We start from the raw sequence: 20,013 nt of genomic DNA on the forward strand, positions 1-20,013 counted from the left end.
ATCATGTAATTTTACTCCATATACGGCGTTTGTTCTGAATGGTAGGAAGTGTAATTTTATGTCATTGCGCATGTAAAGTATATGTTTCATGTAAAATTAAACGAAACACGGTGATGTTCCGTCATTTCGTAAATTACGGTTCGCTGAATTGTGTCATGGTTGCAATTACGTCAACGATAAAATTCAGATTTTTTTGGAGTGTACTTGGTTAATAATTTTACATTTCCGCTCTCGGATTCGGTGTATTTAGGTTAAAATAGATGCCACAATAATTTCAGGTTAGCGAAGGTCACTTATCTGACTAGTGGGATACGGAAGTTTAAGTTTTCTAACTGTAATGTATGCATTGTTTGTTGTAGTTTGGAATTTCAACCAAATGTAATATACTTTATAATTAGTTCGAATAGCAAAAATTTCGCATGAATTCATTGAATTTAATTTTTCTGGTGCATAAGCACATATTAATGGATCGTTTTACATTTTCTTTTCTTATGGATCGTTTTATAAATATCCATGAACCATAATTTAACGTTCGATATATGAATCAATACATAGCATTTCTAATGTTCATTTTTACATCTTCTATGGACCAAGAAAAATTATTTAGCAAACATTTTCATCAAATTTATAAAACTTTTTCTAACATTTTATTGCTCCATTTTGTAATACCGTGGAACATTTTTGTCGATATTATGGATCATATCAACGTGTTTTAATGTACATTGTTAATATTCTATAGATCAATGTTTATGGAATATTTCCAATATTGTTATGGGGCATTGGTTGATTTTAATTGCTCTTTATTACTATTTTAGTGCTCTTTTGCGACCATTCTATGGTTCAATTTTACATAATCTATGGATCAAATCGCCCTTTTTTATGGATCATTCACCATGTTTTATGGATTTTCAGTTTTGTTTTATGGAACATGGACAACTTTTTCATGGATCGTTTTACAATTCTTTATGGATTATTTTAAATATTTTATGTGCAAAAGTGTATTTTAGATAGTAGAAATACCTCCAAAACAGTCAAGTGAACATTTGGCTTTTCAAATTTATTTACATTGCTTTTACCATAGTGGTTAAAATGACAGCGAACAACTGTTTTTGAGCTATAGAAATCTTCTCCGAACAAAAATGGTATACACCCGGGTTTTTTACGCGGGGGATACGTACCGCGTAAAAAAACCACGTTAATTTGAAAATCCGCGTAAAAAACCACGTTTATTGGAAAATCCGTGTAAAAAGAACCGCGTTAATTGGAAAATCCGCGTAAAAAACTCAGAAAAAGGCTTTTTGGAAGTTTTTTTTGCACGGATTTCGCAATTAATGCGGTTTTTGCAAAAATATTCTGCCTTTAAATGCGAAAGACTTAGACTTTTTTCTGAAAATTTTTTCTAAGTCCTTTTAAATGCAAAGAACTTAGAAGAATTTTGGCAGTTTTTATTTCGCGCGGATTTCGCAATTAACACGATTTTTGCAAAAAAATATTCTAAGTACTTTTGAATGCAAGACTTAGAAGATTTTCGGAAAGATGAAAGAGACGGGCCTGCAAGACTCCTTTTGGCCCACACCCCAACAATATGGGTATTTTCGGAATGGTCTTGAAGAGTAGGTACCAGAAATTGATTTTTGACGCCATTTTGAAATCCAAGATGGCGACATCCGGTTTAGTGAAATCGATATAACCTAATCAATATGGGTATTTTCGGAATGGTCTTGAATAGTAGGTGCCAAAAATTGATTTTTGACGCCATTTTGAAATTAAAGATGGCGACTTCCAGTTTAGCGAAATTCGCTACAACTCAATCAATATGGATATTTTCGAAATGGTCTTGAAGAGTAGGTTCAAGAAATTGATTTTTGAAACCATTTTAAAATCAAAGATGGCGACTTCCGGTTTAGCGAAATTAGCTATAACTCAATCAATATGGGTATTTTCGGAAAGGTCTTGAAGAGTAAATGCCAGAAATTGATTTTTGACCCCATTTTGAAATCCAAGATGGCGACTTCCGGTTTAGTGAAATCAATATAACCCAATCAATATGGGTATTTTCGGATTGGTCTTGAAGAGTAGGTGCTAGAAATTGATTTTTGACGCCATTTTGAAATTAAAGATGGCGACTTCCAGTTTAGCGAAATTCGCTACAACTCAATCAATATGGATATTTTCGAAATGGTCTTGAAGAGTAGGTTCAAGAAATTGATTTTTGAAACCATTTTGAAATCAAAGATGGCGACTTCCGGTTTAGCGAAACTAGCTATAACTCAATCAATATGGGTATTTTCGGAAAGGTCTTGAAGAGTAAATGCCAGAAATTGATTTTTGACCCCTAATTTCAAAATCCAAGATGGCGACTTCCGGTTTAGTGTAATCAATATAACCCAATCAATATGGGTATTTTCGGATTGGTCTTGAAGAGTAGGTGCTAGAAATTGATTTTTGACGCCATTTTGAAATCAAAGATGGCGACTTCCGGTTTAGCGAAATTAGCTATAACTCAATCAATATTTTCGGAAAGGTCTTGAAGAGTAAATGCCAGAAATTGATTTTTGACCCCATTTTCAAATCCAAGATGGCGACTTCCGGTTTAGTGAAATCAATATAACCCAATCAATATGGGTATTTTCGGATTGGTCTTGAAGAGTAGGTGCTAGAAATTGATTTTTGACGTCATTTTGAAATCAAAGATGGCGACTTCCGGTTTAGCGAAATTCGCTATAACTCAATCAATATGGATATTTTCGGAATGGTCTTGAATAGTAGGTGCCAGAAATTGATAATTGACGCCATTTTGAAATCAAAGATAGCGACTTCCGGTTTAGCTGTAAACCAATCAATATGGGTATTTTTGAAATGGTCGAACTGAGTCGAACGGTATATGACAGACGGCCCTCCGGGCTGTGATTAAGTTGACGATGTTCAGACTGATTGCATAAGCTTTCTATAGGAAAAAAGCAAAAATGTGAATTTGCTTTCATTTGAGACTAAGTTTGATGAAATCGGTTCAGCCATTCCTGAGTAACCGATGTGCTTATTTTTAGTCACATACATACATACACATACATTAGTCACATACGCACACACACATACGCACACACGCACAGACATTTGCCGAATTCAACTAACTGAGTCGAATGGTATATGACAGACGGCCGTCCAGGCCGGGATTAGTTTGACGATGTTCAGAGTGATTGCATAACCTTTTTATAGAAGAAATGCAAAAAAACATTGCATTGCTTCAAATGTCAAATAGTCATAAAAGCACACCATCTTTGAATAAGGTTCACCGTATTTAATCTTTGTACAGCAGCGGATATTAATGTTAGACTTCCGAACATCTTCCCATACAAAATATTATATTTGCTTCGGTTCAGATGGTTCTTTGTCACACAAAGATTATCGTTGTCCACCATTTTTTCCGAAGCTTACCGAAACCAAAAATGGCCAAATATCTTGGCTTCATACGTTTAATTGCCAAGACAAGGTCGCCATTTTGAATTTGTTATCGCCATCTTGGTGTTTAGTATGGCGGCGAACATTAATTATGGAACTTCCCGGAACTAAACATTTCGATATTGCCCCATCCATTGTGAGCCAATAATTCATTCAATTCACTTGTTTATTCCGCAAGTTTGCACAAGAATTTACTGCCTCTTCTTTCAACCGAAGCACCGTGCACAGAAAAAAAAACCAGTCTTCTCATGAGTTTCGACACGTTTACAGCTGTGGTTTGTCTCGAACACCGAACCCAAGCGAACAATGTACACACTTTAAACATCGTGTGCATACACAAGAAAGATAGTGTATCGATTTTGTTGGCTATTTTCGGCAAATTCAAAACTAAGAGAAGCGAAACCAATGAAATTGACAGACGGATAGGTATTCTAGAGCGAATCAGTTATGAACTTAGAACGGAAAATTAGAACTAGGCAGGCTCATCTGGACATGATCGAAAGGCCAGCATCGGCGGTAAAACATGATGATGAGTTATGTTCTATCAATGACCATGCGGTAGACTTTGGTGCAATGCCAAACTCCTCCTTAGCAGAAGGCAAGGATTCACCAGATTTCCTTTAGATCATTTCCATATGAGTCTGCCTAGTCCTAGTTTTCCGTTCTAAGTTTGTAACTGATTCGCTCTAGAATACCTACCCGTCTTTCAATTTCATTGTTTTCGTTTCTCTCAGCCTTAAATTTACCGAAAATAGCCAACAAAAACGATACAGTAGAACCTTGTTGCAATTAAAACATAGTAACACAAGAAAGATACACAAAACAGAATGAGTAAACGCTAGTGATGATGAATGAAAGAGAAAACTAGTATCAAGAACATGTTTTGTGGGGGAGCCTGGGGCTAGCTGGAGGTTGGGGAAAGTTGGCGGAGTCCCTTTTTCTCCATTTCTATTAGACCTACGACAGTGTTTCTCGGTGTATACCTCAAGTAGTGTGAAATAGATTGTCCAATGTTTTTTCTGTTGCATAATCTTTTGTTTTGTATAAGTTATGCGCTATAATGTGTTTTCGAGCACACTAAGTAAATTTTCTTAATTTTAAACATTTTGTGCTTGTTCAGTCATGAACTTTTGCAAGTCACCGAAGGACTTTCTTCGCTAGTTTTCTAAACTAGCAACACACAAGCGCGCACGGAAAAATACTAATCCGCGGCCAATTATTGTTCTTCGCCGGCTTCAATTTGGCCGGTTTAATATTACAATCGCGATTATCGTTTGAACGAACGGGGAAAACACTGTTTGCAGTGTAGAAGGTCGTTATGTGCGTTTGTTCCTTGTGCAGAAAAGAAAGCCAACGGTAGACCCTTTCCTTTGCGGGCGACCAGACGACGGAGTGCAGCGAAGAACACTGGAGTTGACAGGTCGCTCACTAGCTCGATATGAACTGCTTTTGTAGAGAAGGAGACGAATATGGCTACGTACATCATCGTTGGGCCACGGATACGGACGGTGGACTTCAAAGAGAACAGTCCGCAATAGTCGACTCCGCTGATGGAAAACGGTCGGGTTGGAGACACTCTGGATGCCGGAAGATCTGCTGTGCTCTGTTGGACTAGTGTGGGCTTGCTACGGAAGCAAGTGTGGCAACGGTGAAAGACCGATTTCACGAGATTTCGTCCGCCCAGAATGCAAAACATTTGGTGGAGAATGGCTAGCAAGAGTTGAGGGCCTGCGTGCAGTAGCTTCAAATGATAAAAACTAGCCAACAGAACAATGAGCGGATGCTTGGCAGAGAGAACAATCGGCCAGCGCGGCATTGTGAAGCTGGCTACCGACACGTACGGAGCCATCGGGATCGACGAACGGGTTCAACCACTTCAGCGTAGAAGCTCTTTTGTCACGTTCGCCACTAGCAAAATCGGAAATCTCCTCTGCGAAGAGTTCACCCTGCGCGAGATGACAGAGCGAAAGTTCGGCGTGTTGGAGCTCTTGTGCGGTAATCGGATGGACTGGGTGCGGGATAATGCTCGGGATAACGAGTGGCTTGTACTTCTCCTTTCCGAACGACGTTGCTAGGCTCGTTCGCGAACTACATGCAGATAGCGCTGAATGAACGCTGTCACTCGGCGCAGCTTGGAGAAGTTGAAGTAGCGAGCGAATAAATCGGTACAGAAACTCAGCTGTGTCGTGGTCATGGCGACTAGTAGTGTCTTGCGTCCTTCGGCGGATACTTTAGGAATTTCTGCTGCGGATAACGTTGAATTTGGCCAAAAATCCGGAGACCTTGATAGCCACGGTGTTCCAGTCCACCATCGTGTACAGTCGAGGATGTCGGTAGGATTCAATTCTCGGAAAATGTTGTCAGTAGGGTTGTCAACTCCAGGAACATTCTTCCAGTGGTTGAGATCGGTTGAAAGCTGTATCTGCGAGACCCGGTTTGCGATGAAAGTCTTGCAATGACTCGGGTTCCCGCAAAGCCATTGGAGTACAGTAATGGAATCTGTCCAGAAATGAACAGTTGCAGGAAGCTTCAGCGTTGCGTTCCGCTTCTTGTACAGCTGGGTCGACAAAAGCGCAGCACAAAGTTACAGTCTGGCGATTGTATGGCGAGTGGAAAGCGGAGCTACCTTGGATTTGGATGCCAACAACTGGACCGAAACTATGACATGTGCTTCGGTTCGGACATAACAGCATGTTCCATATGCGCGCTCAGACGCATCGCAGAAGAAGTGAAGCTGGATGCTGACGGTGTCGGGCATCAAAATGAAGCGGGGTACGCGAACTTCACTTAACAGGTGGAGTGTCTCATGGAACAGTTTCCATTCTTCTTGGAGTGTTGACGGAAGCAATGTGTCCCATTCACATCCTTCGCCATTCTGCTTCAGAGCTCAAAGTCGCTGCATGAAGGGTTTGGCCTTAGTGATCGTTGAACCCACGAGTTCGAGTGGATCGATGTACGACGCCTTGCGTTTCGGAAGGACGGATGCGGCTAGTGGTAACTGGACCTTGAACCGTAGTGTGTCCATCTTCGGTTTCCAAATGAGGCCGAGCGTGGAGACGGCCTGGTCATCCTGAAGATTGTGGAACGGCAGAATTGCCAGATCATTAGGTGGTACGTCCTCAAGAACTTCAGGAATATTCGATGTCCATTCCTGGAGCGGTAATCAAGCGGAAGCTAGCATTGCCGATGCCTCACGACGCAGCTTGATGGCGGATTCTACGTCCGGCGCCCCAGAAAGAGAATCATCAACGTAGAAGTCTTCCGTAACTGGCCCACTAGCGATTGGATACGACTGCCTGCTATTCTATCCAATATGCTGCAGAGGACGAGTAGCTATGTAAGGAGCGCTTGCTGTTCCGTACGTTTCTGTCTGCAGTTCATACGTAGCGATTGGTTCGTCCGGGCCTGTACGTCAAAGAATTCGCTGAAACGGCTGATCATCAGAATGCAGTAATACTTGCCAGTAGATCTTATCAATGTCCGCAACCAGAGCGATGTGATGCGTCTGAAATCTCATCACGATGGAGAGATATTGCTGAACTACGGGTCTGACCAAAAGCGTGTCGTTCAGCGAATATCTTAATCTTGCACGTCGCGTCGAAAACAACCCTAACCTTCGTCGTGGTGCTCGACTCCTTGAAAACAGGATGATGTAGGAGATAACAGTGAGCCTTCGCGTCATCTACGGGCTCGTCGAGGCTCCTCATGTGACCGAGTTGTAGGTACTCGTCCATGAAGCGATGATACGATTTCTTGATTGCAGGATCTCGTTGCAAACGGCGCTCCAGGCTATGAAAACGGCGTTCTGCGATGGCTCTGGAGGACCCCAGGAAAACTTTTGTATCTTCGGTGCGAGTAAGACGTACGACATACCTTCCAGTTGAATCACGCTTGACTGTACTGGTGTACAACTTTTCACAACGGTTTTCTTCGTGAGAGTGTGCGGGACAAGTGAAATCGCTTCTAACTCCCAAAACTTTTGAAGTGCAAATTCCAAATCTTCATTGGTAATGGAGAGATTACTGATCCGGGGAATGCGGGTAGATCCATTGGACACGGAACCAGAAACAGTCCATCCGAAAGGCGTTTCGACTACCCACGGAAGACTATTATCGAGCGAGATCTTCCTACTGGTGTGAAGTTCCCAGAAGGCCTCACTTCCGATGACGAGGTCAATCCTTCCTGGGACATGGAACTCTGAATCTGCAAATTCAACCTGCGGGAATTTTCACGCCGACGTATCGACCGGCATGGACGGCAGCTGTGCGGATGGCTGCTTCAGAATGAGAAACTCGAATTTTGTGGAGAATGGCTGAGTTCTCGATTCAATGGAAACGGTGATGACATTTTTCATCATTTGCGTTGAGAGACCGATTCCTGCGATTCAGCCATTGTGCACCGTGGTGCGATGGCTGAGGAGAACCTTGGCTAACTGATCAGAGATGAAGTTGGACATTGACACCGAGTCGAGTAGAGCACGAGCCTTGTATTCCTTGCCATGATTATCAACAATGTTGAGAACAACCGTTTTGCGTAGAACCATACTGCATGAGGTTTGAACCGCCATGCTGACCTGCGGTGGAGCAGAATCCGAACTGAACGAAAGCGGCTGTTGAACCGGTGAAGATTGTTGTGATGATCCCGTAATGGTAGGACTCGACGACACCCTGGATGGATACGAATCGTGTAATAGGGAATGATCCCTTTAGTGGAACGTACGACACGTAAACTTCGATACATACTTCCTGGCTGGGTGACCAAAGCTCAGACAGTTCCAACACAACCGTTTTTGCGAAACCAGCTCTCATCGCTGGCTGACATCCTTTCCTAGGAACACTGGGCAGTTGCGGAGGGAGTGGCTGTCTGAACATGCTAACAAGCATGAAGAATCTTTGTTGGGCGTAGCAGTTGCGTTAGCTGCGAACTTCACCTTCATGCCCTTCCAACTCGGGGAGCCACCCACTTTTGGAGGTGCCGGTTACTGCGTATCTCGTCCGACTAAATTGAGAACGCATACCCGCTGGTACAGGAACTCAACCAGTTCCTCGTACTTGACATCGTTCTGGCTGCTCGTTTTCTCCTCCCATGCTAGCAATATGGATTGGTCCAGCACTCTTAGAAAAAATGAAAATTACATTTGACGTAAACAACGAAGCGATGTATTTTTCTGTCCGATAATAGGATTTTACATGCTATGATATTTAAAATTGAATATTGTGACTCTTTTGATGTAAAAATCAGACTGAATGACCTAGAAAAAGCTGAACATCTCACATTTTTACATGTAATAAAATGTAAATTTATGTGAATTGGGACGCTCCTTTTGTGTGCATCTGGCAAGACGTAAAGTTACATGATTTTTTTGCTGTGTGAGCTTATACGACATCATGTTTACCAGTGGCGTATCGCAATGCTCCATAGGTTCATCCAATTTCGCCAACGCGCGTGCATGGCGCTGGAAATCGTCGACCAGACTGTGGATGAGCTTAGCAGGCTCCTGCTTCCCCGCTGGCAGCTCGTAGAGTGTCCTAAACAACTGACCTCTACACAAGAGGTACGGCGATTGCCGTACCTTTTGTGAAGAGCTTCCCATGTTGTCGCATAGTTGTCGGCCTCGACGTCAACTGGCTCGAACGGCTTCTTTGCGTCCTCTTCAAGCAATTGTAGAAGGTATTGAAGCTTGGTGACAGTTGCTATGTCCCCATTGGAATGAACCATGGACGTAAAGGTGTCTCAAAATGACAACCAACGTGAAAAATCGCCATCAAATCTCGGTGTGACACCAGAAATTCCTCTTTGTCCAGTCTCTCAATAGCATCCTGCGCCTCTATGAACTGCGCATAAGCTCTATCCAGCGGCTCTACACAAACACTCAACTGACAAGCAACACGTGAAGCATCGTACCGCAGGATGAACTTCTCCAACGCATCGCCACGCTGGACTAGCCAGGCTCACTACACATTCTCCTCTTTGGGCGGCATCACAACGTACTACAAATGGATACGGCAGTTAAATCGATAACGGACTCCTACACGACGCAAACTAACCGCTTCTACGCGAAACCGAACCGAAAAAGGATAGTTTTATTATCGAACGATTGGTCCTTCCCGCCGCGAACTAACCCACTTCTACGCGGTATCGCAAATCTAGGGCGCGAAACAATTTTCCACTCGATTCGCGGACCACAATGACTGATGGTCACCCACTTTCTTATAAATTAACCCATTCATGCCCATGTTGTTTGTGGACAAGAACGTTTTTAAACAGCTATAACTTTTGATTGTGACGAGAACTGCTCACAAAAATATTTAAGGCTCATTAATGTGGTTATTGTTTTTAATTTGAGTATTAACAGTTGCAAGGATCAGCTCTAGAACTGAAGTTATTGCAATTAGTCTGATTGGTTTCCGATGGAGCAGTGCTGCCAGGGATAGTTTACGTTGACGACGGAAAAAGATTTTTTCATGTCTTTGTTATGGTGCTTTTATTGAAAACTGATAAAACTTATCAATTTAGACTGTCGTTGGCTACGTTTTCCACGTAATTAGACTGTTGTAATTATTCTAGGACAATTGTATTGAGTATTAGAAGGTAAAAATTGACCAGGTTCTAGCACTGCCATGGAAGCACCTATCTTTATGAAAATAGGCTTTTCATGTTTCTTGATCTCACCGTTTTCAAGGAAAAATAGTTTTGAAACCCTACATGCATTAGAAAAAAGTTGGGCATGAAAGGGTTAAAGAAATGGTACTACAAGCCACATGTGGTGGAAGATTGGAACAAACTCGCTGAAGATTCCAGTCCGGAATCGAAGTCGTTGCTGGTTGACAAGGCAGCGACAGTAATCACCAGTACCTTTGATGTCAACAACAGCTACCCAAGCGACGCTCACTTAGCGTCCAAAATGGCACTGCAGACGCGGCTATTGAGGTTCAACTACCTCCAGTTCCGTTGAATAGCCACCAGTCACAATGGCCCACTTGAAAATGGCCACAATCCAAGCGCTTCACACGCGACAGTAATCGCGATAGCGCAAACCCTTCCCCAACACAATATTAATCACTTGCCGTCGTGTTTCGGCTTTTCCACTTGCGTCTTTAATTCTGCGCGAATCGTGAATCCAACCGCGCGATCGCGTTTGCCCGAAAAATCCACTTTCTCTACAGTGCACCTGCCAAATCGCAAACGCGATGGCGATCTTTTTCAGCCACGCAATGGCTACCTTACCCAAGCGATACCTTTTCGCGATTTGTTCACTACCGCACAACGCACTTGAGGTTTGAATTGCCTTCTATTCGGCTCGAAGGACCAAAATGTTCGAGCATGAACTTTTGCCGGCCGCCGAAGGACTTACTTCGCAGTTTATAAAAACTAGCACCGCATCTACCGCATGCTGAAGGTCGATGAGTCTGATCGGAATCAGATCTTCGACTGGTGCTCCGTCAACGAAATTCGATAGAAATCCCACTTCGAGCACCACACTTTGTCGGTCTTTGTGAGGCCGCAATGAAATCAGCGAAGACACACCTGTTTCCTCGTCGGGTCAGAGTGCAACTCTACCAGTGCTGTTCAAGGTGATTTTAAATCTTTCCCACGAATGATTATATTTTTCGACAGTGCGTGAAAAGAGCTTTCAGCATACGTATAGATATTGCACCTATCCACAAACAAAGTTGTTTTTTTAAATACGCCTGAAGAATATCGAAAATCTGCGTTGGAATATGAAGTATGCGTTGAAGTTAAACGGCCTTGGTATAGAAACTGAAATATAGTGCAGATATTGGTTAAGATTCAATTTTATTGAAAAGACATTCAGCGCGGGTTTATGGACCCTAGAAATAATTAAATTTTAATTCGATTGCTTATTTTCTGGTGAACACATACAAATCGCCAACTTACCCTGGGGCTGGGGTAAATTGGCGGGATTTCCGCGTCACGTACTTTTGCCTGTTCAAACAAAGATAATGCAACAAATACTTTAGTAAAATTCAGAGACGGTCAACAGTCTGTTTTTTATGAAACGTGTTCTATTTTGCACGATCTACTTATCTCAAAATGGTAAAACATGGAAACTAAAAACGCCGCCAACTCGCTCTGGTCTCCCCTACGCATCAGCGTGTTCGAGCTTGCACACGAAATGTGTGTTTAAGATGCGCACAGAACCAGAGCGAACATGGTGTTCGAGGTTCATTTGGGTTAGTCTGAAAAAATAAATTTAAGTTTTATAAAGTTGAACCGTCACTGCTGTTGTGATTTTGTCAATACGAGTTGAAACTCGTGCACATGTGTAAACGATACTGGTGATTTTGAAACCGAGACTCGGTTGAGGTTTTGGTTTTTTTGGTTTGCCGTGTGAACAAAATCAAAACCGCACACGGTGTGCATCACTCATTTACGCGCGTTGAAATTTTGCTAAACGTACCGATGCATGTGCATTAGAGTGACAGGAAAAAAATGACCCCTATTGGCCCACCCCTGATTCGATTCCTAGTCCCACCAGGAGTACTTGCACCAAATTTGACGAATTTGTCTGAAGTTTGTATGGGATTTTTCGACAATTTACATAGAGAAAACCCACTAGCTCGCATTTTTGCCGCTAGGTCGCACGGTATGTTTCGCATTATCACTGTAAGTGAAAATAAGTAAGATAATTTGATTGTCTACAACTTTGCCGAAGACTGCTAGTGAATTCGGCTAGCAGTGCATGGTTGTGTATCAGTACTCGATTTGCGCGAACTAAACATTTTTGTGAAATAACCGTAAGATTTAGCTCTATGATATATTCAGAAGAATTGTAGTAAATAATCCCGAGCAAACGAAAAGCCCATAATACCCCTATGGTCATGGGGCTTGACATGGGTGTTTGAAATGGGTTCAAACCATGAAAACACCATCACCATGGTCCGGTAGATCCCATATAAAATACCATATGTTGGCGTATTTATGGGTTATTGAGACCATTTCATGGTGTCTTGATGGTTGTGAATTTTGTCACGGACCATGTTTAAGGTTTTTTCAAGGGGCTGTGTGGTGTTTGAACCCATGAGTATTTGCTCGGGATACGAGCCATGTTTTTGATACAACGTTTTAGTTCCACATTTCACCACGTAGAGGGCGCCAACACTAACTTTTCAACGGAAAGAGATAGAAATTAGGTGTCTTCCACAAAGTTGTAGAACAGATATTTTCCAATAATTCTTTCGAACATCTTGATAGTCTATCTCTCTTCTATGAAAAGTTAGTGTTGGCGCCGTCTATGCGGTCATAGTTGGAACTAAAATTTTTCAACCAAAACATAACTCGTATTATGTCTTATAATTCTTCTGAACATACTATTAGGCTAAACCTATCGATTATTTCACAAAAATGCATAGTTCAGTGGCGTAGCCAAGGGGGGGTTTTGGGGGTTAAAACCCCCTCCAAACCAAAATATTGGAATTGAAGAAAAGTTTGATGCTGACTAGTTTATTTAAATATTCAAATAATTTTGGAAGTTTATTATCTGTTCATTACATTGAGAACCCAATGTTTTAAACGTTATGGGGACTTTTTGTAAATTGTGAGAATGAGATCTTGTAACTAATATTTCAGTGAAGATTCTATGGTTGATAAATCATGTAATTATCAAGCAAAATAGTTAAACGAAAACGCCTACATAAAAACTGATGAAAAATGGCGTTTTACGTTTGTCTCTAACAGGTCAGAATCGGTTTTCATGTACATTTGATTTTTTTGGATTATCACTTCTATAAAGTGCCACTAGCTAAGATTGGTAATAAAAAAAATGAAGATTTGTCACGTTTTTCGCTATTTATGATGTACATTTGGGTATCGAATTGAATGGCGCCAAGATTCCATAATTTGGAAACCATCAGCTTTTGGAGGTTTAGTATTTAGTAGCATAATTTTGTTGATTAATTTTTCCAGTTGGATGCATTACTAATTCCAATCAAATTTAGTGCGAGACTTAGTGTCTTCAGCAAAGTTTTCAAGAATGTTATTGCAATTAGCTTGGTTGAAGATATGAATTGAACCCATATTTGTGCATAGTACTACGAATTCCCTTACTAACGGTTATAGGCGGCAACAAAGAATTTGGGAGAACACCTTGTAGATGACGTTTACTATCCTAGTACGCAAAAGTGACTTCAACGCCACTTTGGTCAAATTTAACTTTTTCGTATTTTTAAGTTCACTACGAAAATTCTTTCAGTGCAAACGACTTTAAATAGAAATAAAAAATAACCTGTTGAAATGCGAAAAACAAAGTGGCGAAAGCATGCTTTTACCCGCACCAGGCAAAATTTGAAAATTCATTTCCTGAAAAATATACTGGATGGCGTTTACGTCACCTTTGCATACAAGGGCAGTTCAGTAATGTGATTAATCGGTAATTAGTTGCAAAAATCCCGCCTAACACCATTTTATAGATGGGACATACTAGTCCCTACCTCCTATATTTCGGTGAAATCTCCTTCTTCCAGATCTTTAAAAGCACCCAGTGGAGTGCTCTAGCCAATTCCTTTACTCTGTGTTTGAGTAGCTCACATTACAGTTGATCATTGGCAGTGGTTCAACTGTCCTATTTTTTCATGAGTCTTAGATTGATCCGGAATCTTAAAAAAATTAAAAAAAATATTTGAGTACCGGTAAAGTACCGGTACCCAAATATTTTTTTAAAAAATTCGAAAAAAGCTTCAAACTGATATTGAATGCTCAAACTGATGAGGCTCCTTGCTTTCCTGTAAACTATGGAGTTTTGCTGAATTTTCCGGTCACCACCCGATCAGAATGAAATAACAAGTTTATAACAGAATGCAATTTTCAAAACAAATTGTGTTATAAATTAGGTCTCGTTAGTAGTTAAAATAACAGAAAATTATAACAAGTGACAACGCGAGATATGTTTTTGAAATATTTTTGTTATGTGTTTCTGATCGGGCAATGATTACAATTCGCCCCATTTGAAGCAGTTCATCAAGTCTAAAACTGTTAGCTACTAAATCGCTGTTCGTTCTTTTATAGATAACGGTTTAAGAGCACCCAGTGAATAATGGCAACCAATCAAAATGTCGCTAATAAAACTTTAACGTCTAGAATTATTATGATGATGGCCCCACCTCATTCCCACACAAAGGTGTTATCTCAACGATTTATCTAGAAGACAAATTTATATAATTAAACGTTATCTTGCAGACCGATATTTTGAAACAGACCCCTTGGCGAATGACCTAAAAGGTTAAAGCCACAAATAAACAAAAAAAAGAAACAGGTCCCCCTGCAGAGTTAACATATTTGTCATAAAAATTGTATAGTACCGTAATACCGGTACTGGCTTTTGTTCAGTACCGGTATTACGGTACCAAAAATTGGTCGATATTCCCGGGATTTTCGGTACCGGTATTACCGGTACCACAACCCTAGCTTTGATCCACACTACACACATCCTTTCGCTGATCGCCTGGCACTTGATCACGCGTTGACGCATTTTGCCCAGCTCTTGTGCCGTCGCTCGATCCCCGCATTTCCACACCTTCTACCACGTCTAGCAAAGCTCCTCCAATGCTACGGTTTCGAAGTTGCGAGTTTTCTGCTCATCCTTTTCTCCTTGATTGTTAGTAAAGTGGTGTTTTGGGCCACTCGTTCAACTTGACCTAATCTGTCTCGTAGTCCGCCACCCAACATAACCGACACCTGCGACAGGTATTTAACTCTGCCTACGGTAGGGTTATAGCACCCATGCCCGCCCACGCCATCCCATTTCGCTATTACTGCAGATCACGGTAGTACCCAGTCGATCGCGGCCTACAGATTAAATGTCATCAATAGACCCACCAACATTTTTGAAAAATCTATGATTTTCGACAAAATCCCCTCCAAACCAAATTTCTGGCTACGCCACTGGCATAGTTTGTGGGAATCGATTACAGATACACAACCATGCACTGCTAGGCCCCATGCAAAACTGACTCAGACATCACTTCGTTAAAAGTTTAATAACTTCTTTTAACAAAGCCGGATTCACTAGCAGTCTTTGGCAAAGTTGTAGGCAATTAAATTATCTTTCTTATTTTCACTTACAGTGATAATACGATACATGCACTGTCACCTAGCGGAAAAAATGCGAGTTAGTGGGTTTTCTCCATGTAAATTATCGAAAAATCCCATACAAACTTCAGGCACGTTGGTCCGATAGCTAGACTTGTCAGATTTGCTTCAAATTTGGTGCAAGTTCTCCTGGTGGGACTAGGAATCGAATCAGGGGTGGGCCGATTGCGTTTTAAAAAATTCATTATTTTCCTGGGCAGTCTAATGTGCATGTATGCACCAGTTGGCTTTCTTTCCCACCTCTGTTCTGCATCCGAATAAGACTTGTTTTCAATATGACTCCCACATGAAAGTTAACTAAGTGTATGTTTACGCTTTTCCATTTTTTTAATCCAACCTAGTACAATTGAGCATATTCGGCATATTCAAATACTTATACAATGAATATTCTTTTACTATTTTTTTTATAGCTGATGGGCGGCCGAGGATTGCGACGAGCAACTCAGGTTGCAATTTTAAATGCAAACTACATGTCAAAACGATTGGAAAATTACTACAAAACGTTGTATACCGACCCTAAAACCGGTCTCGTGGCACATGAATTTATAATCGATGTTCGCGACTATAAGAAAACTGCCAATATTGAAGCCGTTGACATTGCTAAAAGGCTTATGGATTATGGTTTTCACGCTCCGACAATGTCATGGCCAGTCACCGGCACACTAATGGTGGAACCAACGGAATCTGAAGACAAGGAAGAATTAGACCGTTTCTGTGAAGCGATGATATCGATCCGCAAAGAAATTCAAGATATCGAGGAAGGACGCTTAGATATAAGAGTTAATCCATTGAAAATGGCCCCACATACTCAAAAACAAACCATCTCTTCCGAATGGAATCGACCTTATCATAGAGAGCTTGGAGCTTTTCCAGCGGTAAAGCATACAAGTCTATGGGAAACCTCTGAATTGATATAACTCTTTTCGTTACAGCCATTCGTCAAGCCAGAGACAAAAGTGTGGCCTACCGTTGGAAGAATTGATGATCTGTATGGAGATAAGCATTTAGTGTGCACTTGCCCACCAATGGTTCCCGACTATGAATAGTTCGCGTATAGATTGTATGAATAAATGTTTTTTTTTTGCGATAAATAATTAAATTACTGGCATTTATTGTAATTTTCCTTCAAGAGAATCAATCAAAAGGAGTATTAGACTTTATATATTCAGTAAAGTTGTTTACATGCTATGATTGATGTGTTTCGGTGAAACACATCAATCATAGCATGTAAACATCCACAAACGGTGATCAAAACTGCAAAACATTCAGTAAAGTTGTTGACAATTCCATGTGAAACAGTTTGCCTCGGCACAATGAGCCAACTGTACAATTAAGGTGTCCCAAAATGGCATCATGTTAAAAAAGTCATCGGGCTCACTTCTAAAATGAAAAGTTAGGGTATTAGGGCCAGTTTTTTATTCTGAGCGAATTTGCTAAAACGCTCCCTACTGTTGAAGTGCTCCTGAACTATCTTAAATTTGTTTTCACCATTTTTTTTATTTTTCTGGAGATTCAAGTGGAAAAGTTAGGTGAGTTAGTTTGTACAAATTTTGGATTATGAGAGCTAAAGAGCTATTAAAACTTCGTAAAAGAGTTAAATTTTAAGTTTTTCATTATTTTTTCTTAAAAACTGGTGTTCGAGCCACCGTATCTCATTGTTGGCGCACCAGCTGAAAATCTGATTGGACTTGTTGCAACGATTTGGCACGGATGCAGCAGCATGTCCCGTATGCTTTTTCTGACGCATCCGCAAAAAATGGAACTCGATGCTAACTGCGTTGATTAGGGAAACGAAGCGTGGTATTTGAATCCGGCGGAGTAGGATCGATCCTGGTATGAAACTGTTTCCATTCGTTCTGGAGTTTTTGTGGCAGTGGTTGATCCCATTCGTAACATTCATTATTGGCCGATTTTAATGCCCACAAACACTGCATAAAAAGTTTGGCTTTCATGACGGTGGGACCCACCAATCCTAGCGGATCAAAAATTTGAGCTATGTATAACATCACGTTTCGCTTTGTCAGGACGGCAGCGGGCAGAGGCAATTGTACTTTGAAACGGAAAGTGTCGGTTTTGGGTTCCCATATTAAACCGAAGGTGCTGACACACTGCTCGTCCTGCAGATCGAAGAAGGGTTGAATTGCTCGATCTTCTTCAGGGATCCCTTCAAGGACTTCAAAGGAGTTAGAAGCCCATTTCTTCAAAGTAAAACCGGCTGAGTCAAGCATAGAGGAAACTTCACGTTGAATACGCTGTACTGCCTTCACATCAGCTGCTCCAGACAAAAAATCATCAACGTAGAAGTCGTCCATAACGGGTTCTGCGGCGACGGGAAACCGGTAACCTGCATCGTGTGATAGCTGTTGAAGCGTTTTTGTTGCTAGGTATGGCGCAGATGCTGTCCCATAGGTGACTGTTTGTAGTTCGTAGGTGACGATGGGATCAGTATCATTTGTGCGCCACAGGATTCTTTGGGGTGCCTGATCTTCGGGATGGATCAGCACTCGCCGGTACATTTTTTCAATGTCGGCTATTAAGACGATGGCGCGAATTCAAAACCGCATAATCAGAGACAACAGATCATGCTGAACAACTGGGCCGACTAGTAATCAGTCGTTTAAAGAGAATCCCGATGTCGTCTTGCACGACGCGTCGAACACCACCCTCGTTTTCGTTTTAGTGCTGGAAAGTTTGAAGACGGGATGATGTGGCAAATAGCAATGTTCCTTGGCTCGTTCAGTCGTTTCATGTGACCAAGGCGCTCATATTCGTCCATGAAAATATGGTAGGCTGACTTCACGTTGGTGTCTTTCTCTAATCGACATTCAAGACTAAGTAACCTTCGTGTTGCTATCGCCCTAGATTCGCCTAAAACGATTTCAGGATCGTTCAACTTGGGCAGGCGAACTTTGTAACGACCGGACGAATCGCGAATTGTAGTTGCTGTGTACCAATCCTCACATCGTTTTTCTGTAGTTGAATGGGTAGGTTGATCGACGATTGTTTTCATTTCCCAAAACCGTTGAGGAACGACCTCAAGGCGGTCGTCAGTGGCAGTCAGAAAACATCTGGGTGATGCAATGGATGAATTGTGCGGGGCTGGACCAGATACAGTACAACCGAAAAGGGTTTCGATAACTTGTGGTTGACCTGGTCCAAGAGACATCTTTTTGCCAGTATGGAGCTCCCAGTATGTTTCTCCGCCTATAACGACGTCCACTTGGCTGGGAGTGTGAAACTGCGGATCGGCAAGATTTATATCTGGAAATTTCCACGATGATGTAGGCACTGGCATTGTAGGTAGATTGGTGGTAGGTTTATCGATGACTAAAAACTCGTGCTTCGTAGAAAACGCCGGAATTCGAGACCTTACGGTGGCAGTTACAGTCCGCTTCAGTTTTTTCATGGACTGACCGATTCCTGCCACATCGATATCAACCTTGGATTGACGATTGGAAAGAAGATTGGCAAGTTTCTTCGACATGAAGTTTGACATAGAGGCGGAATACAATAACGCTCTGGCTTCGAAGATTTTCCCTTGATCGTCGACGACGTGGAGTGTAACCGTTTCCAACAAAACTACTGGAATAGGAGTGGACCGGCAGACTCACTTGGAGAGTGGCAGGTCCTGCATTTCCCACATTTGGCAACGTGGGTGGATTCGGTTGCTCGGCTGGAGGGGTCGACGTCACTGCTGGAGTAACAGATCTTTTGGATGACGAGTTGGAATCGTGTAGCAACGTACGATGGCGATCTCGACAGATGCGGCATGTGAACTTTGATCCGCAACTTCTAGCCGCATGACCAGTGCGGAAGCATTTCGAACATAACTTTCTTTGGGAGATTAACTCACGACGTTGGTTGATGGCCATATTGCCAAAGGCCGGACACTGGAAAGGATAGTGACTCTCGGAACATGCAAGACAAGACGGAGCGGATGACTTGCCTTCGGAAGCAGCTGCACTCGCTGCTATTCGTGAATGAAAACTCTTCTTCGGAGGGACGCTGGTGCCGGCCACCTTTTCTTGAGCCGACTGTGCACGTTGTAACAGATCTGATGCAACGAATTTCACGATTCGTACTGTAACGGACTTACTTTCTAGCATCACAAATTATTCCCACAAAACCAATCCCTACATGCACCAATGTGAATCCTTCTCAGGTCACAGGTCATAAAAACCAAATTTAACATATCCTTTAGTCAGGCCACTTGAAAAGAGGCCACACTCATATTTTCCCACAGATCGTAAATTACTTGAACGATCGTTCTCAAATCCAACTTGCATAACCAGATGGGCGCATTCCAGTTAAACCATTCTGGGTCGCACCACTTGTTATAGCAACATTCTCACTAGGTCATTATTATGCTGAGGCGACAGATAAACAGCCTTGCGTAACCAAACAAAAGCACCGATAGCAACCAATGCACCCATACTTATTCATTGA

The 20,013-nt window shown here is 41.8% G+C and overlaps 2 protein-coding genes across 2 annotated transcripts in view; one reads left to right on the forward strand and one right to left on the reverse strand.

Annotated features, from left to right (window-relative positions):
• The window catches only part of LOC131678025 (glycine dehydrogenase (decarboxylating), mitochondrial), a 507,641-nt gene extending 490,975 nt beyond the window's left edge, over positions 1-16,666 (forward strand). Inside the window, exons 4-5 of the mRNA XM_058958165.1 lie at positions 15,978-16,442; positions 16,500-16,666. Coding sequence (XP_058814148.1) covers positions 15,978-16,442; positions 16,500-16,613 — 579 coding nt within the window. The 3' untranslated portion in view covers positions 16,614-16,666. The remainder of the gene's footprint in view (positions 1-15,977; positions 16,443-16,499) is intronic.
• Positions 16,667-18,184: 1,518 nt separating this feature from the next.
• LOC131696309 (uncharacterized) lies at positions 18,185-19,673 on the reverse strand. Its single transcript, XM_058984856.1, has 3 exons — positions 19,664-19,673; positions 19,179-19,621; positions 18,185-19,042 (listed from the first exon to the last, which is right to left on the reverse strand). The coding sequence occupies exons 1-3, from the start codon at positions 19,671-19,673 to the stop codon at positions 18,185-18,187; spliced, it is 1,311 nt and encodes a 436-aa protein (XP_058840839.1).
• Between the last annotated feature and the right edge of the window lie 340 nt (positions 19,674-20,013).

The sequence above is a fragment of the Topomyia yanbarensis genome, chromosome 1, assembly GCF_030247195.1.
Source record: "Topomyia yanbarensis strain Yona2022 chromosome 1, ASM3024719v1, whole genome shotgun sequence".
Classification (NCBI taxonomy): Eukaryota; Metazoa; Arthropoda; class Insecta; order Diptera; family Culicidae; genus Topomyia; species Topomyia yanbarensis.

Excerpts from the sequence above, each read along its gene's own strand:
- LOC131696309 (XM_058984856.1), bottom strand. Across the intron at positions 19,043-19,178 it reads CAGGACCTGCCACTCTCCAA|AAACTTGCCAATCTTCTTTC; the intron begins GTGAGTCTGCCG and ends TTCATGTCGAAG.